The sequence below is a fragment of the Nuphar pumila genome, chromosome 7 (genome assembly GCF_984573655.1).
Source record: "Nuphar pumila chromosome 7, dmNupPumi1.hap1.1, whole genome shotgun sequence".
In the NCBI taxonomy this organism is placed as follows: Eukaryota; Viridiplantae; Streptophyta; class Magnoliopsida; order Nymphaeales; family Nymphaeaceae; genus Nuphar; species Nuphar pumila.
Genome location: NC_143255.1, coordinates 30,927,156 through 30,941,394, shown reverse-complemented (window position 1 = coordinate 30,941,394; position 14,239 = coordinate 30,927,156). Strand labels below are relative to the sequence as shown.

Genomic DNA, 14,239 nt, shown 5'->3' with positions numbered 1-14,239 from the left:
ACGCCTCAGGTCTGTTGCGCTTTATACATGTGCCTCGGGGCATAACGCCCCTCGCATTAAGGCGAGGTGCATTTTTTGCGCATTGAGGCGCATTTTTAATAACACTGGTTGAAACCAAACAACATAATGAGTATTCTTTTCTTGATTTTGCAAATGAGCATGGTAAAGATATCGACAATGATAACATTCATGAGAATGATGCTAATGGCATTCATGATGTGCATGAGAGTGACATGAGGACACTTATGATGCACATGAGAATGATGGTGAAAGTTCTAATGACAGTTGAATCACATAATGTAGTTCAAACTTATTCTCGCCATAATGAGGATCATCCTCCAACTGCCTTAGAAAGATAGTCCTAAAATCAAGACATAGATCCATCTAGTGTTAGAAGATTCATAAAGATTTTCAAGGCTCCCAGTGGATTTGTGTATTATGACTCATTTGAACCTAAGTATAAGACCTCTCTTATGGTCATCCGGTCATATGTTGAACCATCCTCTTATAAAGATGCTAGAAATCATCTAGAATGAATTAGTGTCACGAACAGTGAATTAGAAGCTTTAGAAAGGACTAAAACTTGAGAAATCCAAACCTTATCCAAGGAAAAGAAAACTATAGGACGTAGATGAGTCTACAAAGTTAAAATCAAGAGTGATGAAACATTAGAGATATATAACACTAGACTTGTAGCTAAAGGATATAGTCAAGAGTACAAAATAGATTATGGAGAAACATTCACACACATTGCTCATATAACCATTGTTAGAACCTTTATCACTATAACATCAATTAGAAAATGACCTGTTTTTCAGTTGAATGTTAAAAATGCACTTTTAAATGGTAACCTTAATGAGGAAGTCTATATGGAACTACCTTCGGGTTTAGAATTGGCACATGGAAAAGTCCTTCACTTGCAGAAGGCTTTATATGACCTAAAACAAGCTCCTAACGCTTGATACAACAATTTAAGTACTGTAATGATTCAACTTAGGTTTAAGTCTTGTTATATTGACACTGCACTATTTATTAAGTCTTCTAATGCATATATAACTATCTTATTGCTCTATGTGGATGACATGATTATTGCAGGAGGTGATAAACAATGAGTTAGTTATATGAAAGAGGTTTTCAAAACCAACTTTGATATGACGGATCTTGGCATTTTGCATTATTTTTTTGGTATTTAAGTTGCATATTCACCTCACGGTTATTTTTTTGTCTCAGACTTAGTATGCAGCCGAGATAATAGAACGATTCTGGCTTTCTAATAAAAAAAGTTGATACTACGGATATCATCAATGCTAAGATGAAGAAAGATGATAGGCAACCTCTTAAGGACCCAACCCCATATAGACAAATGATTAAAGCACTGTCTTGTATTTCTATTACTCGTCTTGATATTGCTCATTCCATTCACTTTGTTTACCAATTTCGGTATGCTCATACTACATTACATATGAGTACTCTAATGGGGATTATTAGATATATTAGAAATACTATCAATTATGACTCATTTTTGTCTTCTTCCTCATTAGAGGTTATTGCATATTCTGACTTTGATAAGGGAGGGAGATGTGAATGATAGATGCCGAACCACTAACTTTTGTGTTTTTATAAGTGATTCTTTGATCTCGTGAAAATGCAAGAAATAACAAAATGTGTCTTTTTCCTCTACAGAAGCAGAATACCGTGCTATGATGACTACTACTTCCGAACTAGTATGGTTGAGACAATTATTAGAAGCCTTAGAAGTTCACATAACAGAACCCTCAAGATTGTCTTGTAATAACAAGAGTGCAATTTACATAGCAGACAATCATACATTCCATGAAAGAACCAAGCACATTCAAATGGATTGCCATTACGTGCATGCTTTTTTTTTTGAAGAAGACCATTATGTTGTCATGTGTTCCTTTTGAGTATCAATTAACGGACTTCTTCATCAAAGCGCTCTCCTCACCCAGAGTTCTTCCTCCTTGGCAAACTCTCAGTTGTTACACCGTGAGTTTGATGGAGGGTAGTAAGATATTGTATCTTTTATGTATATGTATATTTATATGGTTCTAACTATCATATATATGTATATAATATATATATGGTGGACATATACATTATATATATATATATATATTTGTTTATGAATTATTTGTAAATGTATGAGGTAATACCCTTTAGGGGTATTTTTGATAATTTTTCCCTTGTAATAGGATCTACCCATCAAAGGCAGAACTGTCTTCACACTTTTTTTATTTTCTTTATTTTTGTTTTTTTTGTTTTTTTTTTGTTTTTTGTTGTCTTTTATAAATATTAACAAGGGCATTATTGCCCTTGACAATATGACCGTTGGGGCCTCCCAACAGCTAGAATCTGTGTATATATGGGGCGTGTTGCCCCTTGTATTGTATTCATCTTGTATGCATTCTATGAAAGGAAGATTATGATTTTTTAATTTTTATATTGTTGGTTTGACCCTTAGTGGTCTTTTGTGTTTGAACTCATATTTGGGTTGTGCGAGTGATCATCTTGTCTCTTGTATGAACCGTGTTGGGTTGTGCTTTGTGAGATTGCTCCCATTTCATTACATGGTTGGCGCCGTCTGTGGGAGGGAGGAACAAGTGAGAAACAAAGAGGAAACGAGAGGGAAATGAAGGTTAAGAAAATAAGAAGCGGTAATGAAGTGACTTGAGAAGTGACGGAAGGCACACTTCCCATTACATGGGAAGCTGGTTTCCCCACGCTGCCCCTCTTCAAGGGAAGCATGGTGCTTCCTGTGCTTCCCGCTTCGGAAGTGCATTTCCCCTTCCCTAAGGGTGCTTCTGGTAACTACGCCCGGACCTTGAGATAATCAGCCAACTTTTTTTCTTAAGCATTGTGTGCTTTTCTGTGTTGTTAGCTGTCGTTTGTTTTGTTATATGTAACCTACAGAGTCTCAGTTGCCTTTTCAGTTTAATTTAGCTTAGCTGTAGTCTTATTGTCTGTATTGTTAATTTTGTATTAATTTGGATATATAAAGGATATAATTGAGGTCTGTTTCTTTGTGATGTGTGGTTGCTCAACTATTTATCTGTGTTACAGGAAGAGGTAGCCAAGGAGTTTGGGATACCAGTGCAATATCAACGTTTCTGGCTATGGGCTAAGCGTCAAAACCATACATATCGTCCTAACAGGCCTTTGACCCAACAAGAGGAACTTCAATCGGTAGATACACTCTATCCACTTGAATTTTGGTGTTGAACCCTATGCTATTGTCTTCAACTCCTATTTAGAACATCCATGCCTAAATATGTAGTAATATCTATGACTTTCCAATGGTAACTTCTGATTCGGTGGTGCAATTTTGGCTTTGAAGGACATTCTTTTTCTTTATGGTTCTGTTTCTTTAGAATAACTTTGTGCAGAAGTTCATTTTCATAAAGTACTTTTGCTCTTCGTCAAGCACTGTTGAAAATTGATGTTTGCTTTAGGACCAACTATTCTCTTCTACATGAATGGGCTCAGCACTACATGAAAAGTTGTTTTCATTTTATAGTTAGCCTTTTCATATCCAGTTTAGACTGACACTTTAGAGCTATGTCACATGGGTGCAGGGGTGCAACTAACATTATAATATATATACATGTGTGTGTGTTCATTCTAAGGCAAGCCTGAGGATATTTTTCTTGAGGTGAGCTTTTGTTGTCATTTTGTAGGTTGGCCAGTTAAGGGAGGTCTCCAATAAAGCTCATAATGCAGAGCTGAAATTGTTCTTGGAGGTTGAACTTGGACTGGTAATCACCTTGCTAAAGCAGTTCTGCCACTGAATTTCAGGGCAATTTCACTGTGATTCTTGTCTGTCTTTAGTAATGTTTGGAACTTTGGAATTGATCATCTCTCCTTGATTCTCTTGTGGTAAACATGGTTGTGGGGGTTCATGCACTTGCTGCTAGGAATTGATTATTATCTCTTTGATCCAGGATGGTCATCCTCATCCTCCTCCTGACAAGACAAAAGAAGTTATCCTTCTTTTTTTCAAGCTTTATGATCCTGAAAAGGAAGAGCTACGGTATCTACTCATCTTTCTTTTCCAAAATTGCTTTTCTTAAGTTATCTTTTGACCATGTTTGTTTCCCTCTTTGAATTCTCAGATATGTAGGAAGGCTTTTTGTGAAAGCAGGAGCTAAGCCAGTAGAACTTTTAACTAGATTGAATGAAATGGCTGGTTTTCCACCAAATGAAGAAATTGAGTTGTATGAGGTCAGTATCAAGCATGTTAATGCAATTCTAGTGTCTTATACTGACTGTCTATTTGATTGCTGAAATGTCATGCATGGGATTTTTTGGTTTAACAATGGTTCATGTTTCTTTGCTTCTTCAATGTATAGGAGATTAAGTTCGAGCCTACTGTTATGTGTGAACATATTGACAAGAGAATCACTTTTCGAGCTAGCCAGGTATAGGACAGGAGAGAGAGAGAGAGAGAGAGAGAGAGAGAGAGAGAGAGAGAGAGAGAGAGAGAGAGAGAGAGATCACTATCATGATATCTTGATCCTCTGTTTTTGTAGCTTGAAGATGGGGACATCGTCTGTTACCAGAAAGCTCCTCTTATTGATGCTGATGACCATTCCCGTTACCCAGATGTGCCCTCCTTTCTGGAGTATGTTCATAATCGACAGGTATACTTGAGTGAGTTCTTGAAATTATGGATTTTATGCTTTTAATAATAGAAGTGTTGAGGCTGAGCAATAGTTTGCTTCTACAGATAATTCATATTTAGTGATCACTGGGCACCACATATGACTGCTATTTACCCTGTTTACATAGCATCAATATATTGTTGGACTCAAATGTATTACAAGCATATTCAGGATCGCGGCCGACATTGCTTTTCTTCATTCAGGAAGTGTTTCTATGAACCTATCGATTAAGTTCTTAGGTTCTTAGTTGGTAACTGATTTGGGTACTAACTGGAATCAATGCCTATATTTGTTAGACATATTTGAGATACTTCCAAGCTAATGTTCTTTCATGCCCCTTATCCACGCTTCATGGTTGTCATCATGTGACATGAGCATGTAGATCCTAAACAGGCCTTGGCCATTGTGTCCCTTTTATGGCAAATATATTTTCCAGTCTTATCAGATGCCAGAGATATGTTGTCCAATGATATTTTTGGCCTCAAATTGTTCAGGTGTTGATCTTATCACTGAAAATAGGAGTTTGGCCCCTTTGGTACCCATCAGGCTTCCATCTTCTGGCTTAGCAACAACCCACCCATTACCCACAGGATTTAGGACAAAACCCCTTTTCGCACATAAGTGTGTCCTGCCAAATCTAGTTTGATGTTTCTTCAGGATGCAAAGGGTCTGTGAGTAGGGGTGTGAAAAAGTATGACTAAATCTTCTCCAGCATATTTAGTGGATGGGCCTTGAAAGCTGCTCCTGGATCTGTTCATTAGGCTTAGATGTTTGGACTGTTTTAATGGCTTCTCTACTTCTGGTCACAACCCATGACCTGCATATGGGGTCATTGTATTAAGCATCTAGCAACCTGCACAAAGCTGCAATTTGGTGGCAAAAAGGCCATATATGTTTACATTTATGTCCTTTACCCAGGTTATCTTGGTCTGTTACATTAGTCATGGGGTTTACTAGATGCTCAGTTGGTTTCTGTGTTTTGAGTCATGTGATAATAGTAGAATATGCAATTTTTTTTTAATTGTTTTCTCCAGCCTTCTTGTTCATGAATTTAACCATTGTCTCATGCCCACTTCAAATCTTCACTTTTTCAGGTTGTTCATTTTCGTTCTCTTGATAAACCAAAGGAGGACGATTTCTGTCTAGAACTGTATGTAGCATTATGGATGTTTGTATGGCTTGTAGTATTGTTTACGTGTTAATGTTACTATAATCTATGCTTATTTACTCCCTTTTATATTGGTTTCACAGGTCAAAGTTGCACACATATGATGATGTTGTTGAAAGAGTTGCCCAGCATATTGGTTTGCAAGAACCATCAAAAATCAGGCTTACATCTCATAACTGTTACTCCCAGCAACCTAAACCACAGCCTATTAAGTACAGAGGTGTGGAGCATCTGTCAGACATGCTTGTTCACTACAACCAGGTTGTTGGTCGCTCCTTTGACAAGTCTCCAGTTTTCTTTTCTGATTGACTGAATCTTTTATTCTTTTTGTTGCGTCAGACATCTGATATACTATATTATGAAGTTTTGGACATTCCACTTCCAGAATTGCAAGGCTTAAAGACTCTGAAAATTTCATTCCATCACTCCACAAAGGATGAAGTGAGTAAGCTGGTTATGTCCTGCCCTATTTTGCCTAAAATGGTCTTCTTGAACCTTGGGGGTTTTCTTTTTCAGGTGGTCATTCATAGTATAAGATTACCCAAACAGAGCACAGTGGGTGACGTTATTAATGACCTGAAGTCGAAGGTAATGTCTGCAATCCTAGTCGTGCTTTTAGATTTATCTCTTCCTTTCTGAAGTCAGGAAGGGTCTGTGCAAGATGTGGATGTACCTTTTTGTTCTGCCATATCTTTTGTGTGTGAAGGCTTCCGTGGAAACATATGTCAATCCATGAGTTCAGCTTAAAGCCAAATGCAGGGGGGCTCTTTCTGCAAGGAAGGAGGCCCCCAAAAACAAACCTGTGGTATGGGGTGGCAAGTGTTGGAAGTGGATGATTGGTTCCTGTGGCATCCTCTTCTGCGACACTGACATGCAACCGCCTTCTTTACCTCCAACAGGGAGTTATATGAGGCTTTAATAGTACTCTTGGTTATCACCTTGTAGGACTGTCTGTATGTGTGTTTTCTCTGTCTTTGCACTTGTACTCATCCAATATGGAACAGGTTGAATTGTCTAATCCTAATGCTGAGCTTAGATTGCTTGAGGTTTTCTATCACAAGATTTACAAGGTGAGGCTTGTTATTTTTTTTCTAAGATTGTAATTGCTTAGTTTTTCTAGCTACCATAAGCTGCACTTTGATTTAATTAATCATCCTGAGGATTATATGTCTCATTGGTGCAGATCTTCCCATTGAGTGAGAAGATTGAGAATATCAATGACCAATATTGGACATTACGTGCGGAGGAGGTAGGCATTTGCTTAAGTAGTTCACTTTGTTCATCAAACGGTTTAGACTGGATATAAAATGCCTAGTTGTTCTTTATACAAGCATTATAATATTTGAATAAGTTGTCAAAGGATTTCTTTGATACATGGGAGCTTGAAATGTATGTCACACAGGTATGGAGGGTACGACACGGAATGTTGAAAAAATGTGGCTATATATATGTGATATGTGTGTATTTTGAATGTAAAAGAACAAGGGGTAAAATGAAAAATTTTAAGACATAAAAAAGTGTAAAAGAAAAAGGGGTAAAATGAAATTTCTTAAAACATAAAAATGTGTTTTCCTTTTATTATATAAAGGAAGGGGTACTTTGTAATCCCATTCCCACCACCTCTCTCTCTCTCTCTATGTATACATACTCTGTGTGTGTATGAAGTAGAAGTCAAAGAAGAAGAAAGGAGGAAGTAGGTAACACCCCCCCCCTCTCTCTCTCTTTTCCCCACCCAGGTGAATGCCCCCAAAAATAAGAGAGAGAGAGAGAGAGAGAGAGAGAGAGCTAAAATAGTCCCACCCTTCGACCACAGGTCAAGTTTTTTTGGATTGGCTCGAGGTTGGACCCGACCCACGTTGGTCGACAAGGGTACCCCATCCCATATGGAGTGTCCATGTGACAGCTTGAAATATATGTTTAATAATTGAATCCAAAGCTTCTTTATTTGCACAGATCCCGGAAGAAGAGAAAAATCTTGGGTCTCATGACCGGCTGATCCATGTGTATCATTTCACAAAGGATGCATCACAAAATCAAATGGTATGACATGCAATGGACTTTGTTGCATCCTTCATGCATGTTGAGTGCCGTATCTTCTTGTATTGCACCTTTGACGTGGTTCTATCTTGGCTGGCTTAACAGCAGGTTCAAAATTTTGGTGAACCCTTTTTCTTGGTTATACATGAAGGTGAGACTCTGGCAGAAGTTAAATTACGGATTCAGAAAAAATTGCAGGTTCCTGATGAAGAGTTCAGGAAGGTAATTTCGCTCAACTTGCCTCATTTTACTGAACTGTTTGTATTTCCACTTTCCAGTAACTGCTAGGTTTGGCTCTCATGTTACTTGCTTGGGTTTTCAGTGGAATTTTGCCTTCATGTCACTGGGTCGGCCTGAATATCTTCAGGATGGTGATGTAGTCTCGAGTCGTTTTCAGGTGTCAATTCATCTCTCTCTCTCTCTCTCTATATATATATATATATATATATATATATATATATATATGTGTGTGTGTGTGTGTGTGTGTGTGTGTGTGTGTGTGCAGCACACTTGTGTTACTTTGGTTTGTATTTTGCAGAGAAGAGATGTTTATGGCGCGTGGGAACAGTACCTTGGATTGGAACACTCGGACACTGCCCCAAAAAGGGCCTATACTGCCAATCAGGTTAGTCCCTTTGCAATTTGTTTTCGTTCTGGTTGTGTTTTCTTGTGGTATCTGAAAGATCTGGAGCTGAACTTGTAAAGTTGTTGTGGAAGACTTGCCATTTGACTTGGGAATCCACTTAAGGAGACTTGTCTTCTGATTTCTTTTCTAGTTGTCATGGGTTTGGGATGGTAGATCGAGACCAGTAATTGTGTCAATACTTCAATATGTCTAGTTGCAGTATCCTAGTTAATCTTTGGCAGATGCGTCAGTCAATTACCTTGATTCTTGTGACATCTGGGGACCAAGCTATGACCGCTGATTGCTGGAAACCTATCACAGGGACATGCCATTTCGTCTGCATGTTCTTGGTGTCACGACCAGACACTGATTTGGACACGGGAACACACAATATTATTTAATATATTTTAATAATTTTTAGTGCTTCTAATATTAGTTCAATAAAATCACATTTTAAAATAGTAAATATAAAAAAATGTATTTTTATTGATTAATTTCCATGTCCTCCATGTCCTGTTTTTCAAAAAAAAATTCGAACTTGCGAGTCGAACCTGCATCATGTCTCCTATCCACATCTTTGTGACAGCTGAAAACAGGTGATCGTTTTCCTTTTTTCTTCTTTTGCTGATGGTGAAGAGGAAATGCTAGAGTGATATTTACTGTCGGTTTTCTAATAGCTGCACATTACTGAGTAGGCACACAATGTATTACTTCATCTGCTTCACTAGTGTTGGTAGTCTTGCCTAATTCTATCTGCCATATGATTTTTTTTGGAACTTATTATCTTGTGCAGGCGCGACACACTTTTGAAAAACCAGTAAAGATATACAACTAAAAAGCAGAAGTTTGTCTGGGCCTTGGCTGAACCTAACGACAGAGGTATTGCCACCATGTTAGTGGCAACACAAAAGGAGAGATTAAAGAAGAAAGCAGCATTACAGAGGTGGTGGATGAATTCCGTGATTCAACTTTTGGTCTTTCTTCAGTAGTTTGCTAAAAATGTATTCTTTTGAGTGTGGGTAGGGAGTGGACCTTTTTTATGCATGAGCATGTATTCATGCCTGCATTTCTGCGTACATCGATCCACTTGTCTCCGTAGCCCCTTTTGAGTTATTATTTTGTCTCATCTTTGGTTTTCCTTTCCTATTTCCTCTTTTTTTGGCGTGTAGTTGGGTAAATAGGTTATCCACTTCAGTGTAATCTAGTTGGTACATAGAAAAGATTTTGGACTAGGGCATTGTATACGAGTGTTGAACAATTTTCTCCACATCTCCCTTCCCTTTCTTTCTTTATGTGATCATTATGGGGCTTTGTATAATGGTGCTGGTTGGTGCCTCTTGTTTTTTTTTCGGGTTTTAGGTATGTAAAAGAAACATGTATTTATTTCTGAAAATCTCTGATTGTTCTTCGCATCCTCCTAATATTTTTTTCTTTTGCTGCCTTCATTTTGCACATAAATGTGTTACTTTTCTGCCAAATGCTTTGAATGAAATTCCCTTACTATTTTCTGTTAGTGCACGGGGGCTCTGCTTGTTTGGTATCACCATGTGTTGGGATGTTGCAAGTTCAAAACCCAATGGTATGTTGTGTAACTGGTGGGAGTCTGCCAAACCCCAGCTTGCCTTTAAAAAAAAAACTTTCCTTTTCTGCCAAATGCTTTGAAGTTTGAATGAACTTCCGGTTAATTTCACATGTTCCTTTCCTTTTGCCTTTTTGCTATCTGTTGCCCATTTAATTTTACATGTTCCTTGCGTTGGGGTGCTTTTTCAAACTTGTTCTTGGTTTCGTCTGCTGTTCCAACATGTGCGACGATGTGATGCCAGGGTGTGGTGTACGAGCAACTACGGACTGGCAGAGCCACGGTGGTGCGGCCCAGCCGGTTTTGTTTAAGTCTTTGGTGTCGGTCAATTTTACTCTTACTCTTTAAACTGGCAGTCACACACCAACACTAGTTCTGCGTTTTCGCGTGCTGCTTCCGTGCAAGGCATAAAGAAGATTCATTAGTGGAGGAAAGGAGATTGTTCCTCTGGGTGATCTGGGTGGGTGCATAAAAAAGCTTTAGCCTTTTGGACCAACCAAGGTGATCTGTCGAGTTATTGGATGGTTATACTCGCTTTTCCTCCCTTCTGCACGTGTGATTGGAATTGTTTGTAAATTCACGGGAAAGGTGGGAAAGCTGAGAGCATTGTTGAGGTAACCATCGGAATGAGTTGTAGATGAAAGAGATGGTAATACCAAGTATCTGCTGGAAGGTGAAGAATTTGCTGACTTGCGTGTCAGATTCTGCACTCCTGCTCCCCAATTGCCTTTCTGACAGCTCTGCCACTTGCTTGGGAGTTCTGATCCAAACCCTCAAATTCGAAGGATCATTGTCCATTCCCAACCTAAATTTATTATTATCAGCATGGCTATTTCTAAGCAGTATCTAAAGCTTAAATTTTGGTGAAATCAAACCTTGGGAATTTGGATTTGAAAGTATCCGCTGTATGTGTGAGGGTAAGTGACAATGACGGTTTGCTTCCAATGTGTCCCATGGGTTACAAAGCGGGATTCTTCGCAGAAATGTACTTACGTGTTCAGGCCAATTTCCTTGTACCTAAGTTTAAATTATTGGTTGCTCAGCTTAATACTTTTCGCAGACGTCGTACCTTCCATTGCAGTAGCACTGATGGAACTGAGGATAATAATTTTTGAACTTGTTCAAAACCTTATAAGAGGCTTCAATGCCTTCAAAAGGTTCAAAGAGAAAGTCGCTATGTAAATTTTCAGTTCGTATTTTACTCGAAATATCGTAATACAACTTGCTATTTGTTTGCGGGCAACCATCAAAAAGGTTTCTCTTTAATTAACAGGGTTTGAGTTTGGACATTACATTGAACACATCAGAGTTTCTGAGTTGTGTGAAATCTAACTACCACCTATCCATTAAGCCACCGGAACAGGTAAGCGCTATGAGAATTTTTAGTTCGCATTTTACTCTGAATATCAATATTCAAAACCAGGAAGAGGCATAATTTACAGATCCAGAATGATTTAGTTGGTCCAACGCCACATTCGGTTACATGGGCACCCAACAATATTAACATAAATCTTACAGGCTACCCAAAGGAATTCCTTGTGAGGCAGGTTAAAATATTTCCAATCCGTCTCGATCAAAAGAAAACCTGAAGAAGATGTGGGTTCCCCGAAGATTTTTGGGAACGTTCAGCTTAAGCAGACATAAAACATAGACCGACCGCCACGATGAAACAAACAGCTTTTTAAGTTCCCAGCAGTGTTTTACTAGCTATATCACTGGTGGTACGCAGGACAGAATATCCCCACATTTTCTCATTTTCAGGGCTCCGGGGAGTATTGATTCCTGATGTCACTGGAATTACAATACAAAATGGTAGTCAGAGTGGTAATTAGCAAACCGGCAAAACTGGTAACCCATGAGTCTGCATTAACCTGACAACCAAAGAAGGAAAAATTAGTAGCTCCTAAACAGTTTTTTTCTCGTAAATGTACCAAACACTTCTAGAACATTTGTTTCTTAAATGCACCAGACATTTCAATAAAACACAGTTCCATGAATTTTTGCTTAATCTAAACTTATAGATGTGTTTATCATTGCTTATTTATTAAAAATCATAGTTTGGATCAAACCAATTTAACCATAAAATGTGATTTATCATCAAGTTTTAGTGCAATATCAGCCCACTGATATTTGATCGCTCTAAAGCACATATAAACATGAAAGGCACCTCCATCTAATGCATGTTTTACACTAAGAAGTATAAAATATACCAGTAAGTTTAGATTAATCAAAACACCTATACACATTTTTTTAAGTGTTTAGAACCTACATACTGCTCAATTCTATCGCATAATTTTGATTCAACATAGAGCAAAAGATATTGTTTTCTTTTTCAGTATCACCCTAAAAAGATGCATTCTGCTGACTAGTAATTTGACATACAACTTAAAGGCACCTTTCTTGGCAAAAAACAAATTTGCTTATTTTGACTCTGTTATCCAGAAACCTTGTGCCTTGTTCACTTTTACTGTTTTAGACCTCTGAAAATAAATTTCAAATTCAAAGTATTAAATTCACAAGCTGATACGTGGATTATGAATTGAAAGTAGAAGGGTTCAGAACTTTGGCTATCCCAAACGATTAAAAGGGTTTAAAGAGAGAACAAAACATTCAGAAAGTCTTTCAGTAGCAGATGGCTCTAGCAGCCGTCTTGTAGAAGTAGCAGCAGCATTCAGTTCTCCAGTTACCTTCAAATATCTTCACCAGAAACCGGCAACTCGGAGAACCATCTGCAATTTATGAAAAACTTGAAGTAATCCATGGACAAGCCTTTGGTGAAATTCGGAATAAAAATACAGCATGGATATCATACTTTCATACCCCATGTCTGCAGTCACGCACCAATAATATGGTGCACAGTTGATACAGGACTTGCTTGCAATTAAAATTTATAATCAACTGCAGCTGTAGTCATGATTGTTAAGAAGAGCACCTAAATTGCAACAAAAAAAGGTTCTTATAGACTGGATAGTATTAAAAATGCTACAATGGTGTCTCTTATCATTGGATCTGAATCAGATCTCACCTAAAGCAAATTGATGTGGATGATATCTAAACCTCCAATAGACGGGCATTTCATTCAGTCCACTAATTGTGAGACCAAACCTACTGTTGGTAAACCTCCAGTCAATCCAATAAATGGTAAACAGATCTGAATTTAATAACCGTCACACATTGATCTTTAACATTTGAATAAACAAAAGCAACTGAGGAGTGTCCTGATGCATCGTATTTGTGAAATCTAATCATACATGTTTAGTCTTAGATAATGGTCCAATGGAGAGGCAGACACAAATGAAAATTTCATGTAAAACATATGAACAGGACGTTCAATAAAACAGGAAAGGTCAATTAACAATGCTTATTCACACTATCCTTGGAAATATATGAACAAAAATACATGACAAACAAGTTTTTATCTACTTTGCCACTGCTTGCAAAAGTTGACTGCACATTACCAACCATAACATCTATCTCCATATGACCCAACGCAGAAAAAACCAAGTCTCTATAATATAGCTTAGCTTCCATGAACTCATTATCATTCAGAATTTGAAGTATAATACAAAACCAAGCATAAACAACAGAAGGCAACCTAATTGGAATCCAAAACTAGATCCTCCAGACACCAAGTTTTAATTAAAAAGGAGAAAAGAAGAAATGCCATTTGTCCTTCATCATCCTAAAAGGAAAAAAAAAGATATTTTCTTTGTTATACTCAGCACTAGGCTTTGCGTAACAACTCCAAAAATGTCCACTTCTTGTTGAATCTGAATTCAAAACAATTTCTTTATTCTAGAATATGACCAACAAAGTCATGTTCCTATTTAAGAAAGAGACCTAGGATGAAACTCAAACTCACATTAAACAGCAAAAAATGGGCAGGGCTGTTCACAAAACTCAAAAGCAACCTAAAATTCTCATCTTGGGAGCTAAAAAAAGATTTTAGGGTACTGAAAGCCTAAGTACTATTGAAGGATGAACAACTAAAACAAGGTTTTGCAAACCAAAGGCTAAATATTCTACTTATAAAAGAAGATTTAAAACCTTATAACGGGTAAAAAATATATATACAAAAAGAACAAGATGGTTCTCAGGTTTGAGGCAAGAATGATGAAGGGAAGAACAGAAGGTTTTCTCTTTTTTCCCCA

General features: G+C 37.7%; 1 protein-coding gene across 3 annotated transcripts in view; it reads left to right on the top strand.

Moving 5' to 3' along the window:
* Positions 1–9,923, top strand: part of LOC149831752 (ubiquitin C-terminal hydrolase 12-like) — a 30,243-nt gene extending 20,320 nt beyond the window's left edge. Inside the window, exons 16-32 of one of the 3 annotated variants that reach the window (XM_090014105.1) lie at positions 3,082–3,204; positions 3,696–3,773; positions 3,960–4,048; positions 4,131–4,239; positions 4,368–4,436; positions 4,548–4,658; positions 5,774–5,829; positions 5,931–6,108; positions 6,187–6,288; positions 6,364–6,435; positions 6,852–6,917; positions 7,031–7,096; positions 7,801–7,887; positions 7,993–8,106; positions 8,207–8,281; positions 8,423–8,509; positions 9,303–9,923. In XM_090014105.1, coding sequence (XP_089870231.1) covers positions 3,082–3,204; positions 3,696–3,773; positions 3,960–4,048; positions 4,131–4,239; positions 4,368–4,436; positions 4,548–4,658; positions 5,774–5,829; positions 5,931–6,108; positions 6,187–6,288; positions 6,364–6,435; positions 6,852–6,917; positions 7,031–7,096; positions 7,801–7,887; positions 7,993–8,106; positions 8,207–8,281; positions 8,423–8,509; positions 9,303–9,344 — 1,524 coding nt within the window. In that variant the 3' untranslated portion in view covers positions 9,345–9,923. Of the gene's footprint in view, positions 1–3,081; positions 3,205–3,695; positions 3,774–3,959; positions 4,049–4,130; positions 4,240–4,367; positions 4,437–4,547; positions 4,659–5,773; positions 5,830–5,930; positions 6,109–6,186; positions 6,289–6,363; positions 6,436–6,851; positions 6,918–7,030; positions 7,097–7,800; positions 7,888–7,989; positions 8,107–8,206; positions 8,282–8,422; positions 8,510–9,302 lie in introns of all 3 variants that reach the window. The other 2 variants (XM_090014104.1, XM_090014106.1) reach the window with 2 other exon arrangements.
* The last annotated feature ends 4,316 nt before the right edge of the window (positions 9,924–14,239 follow it).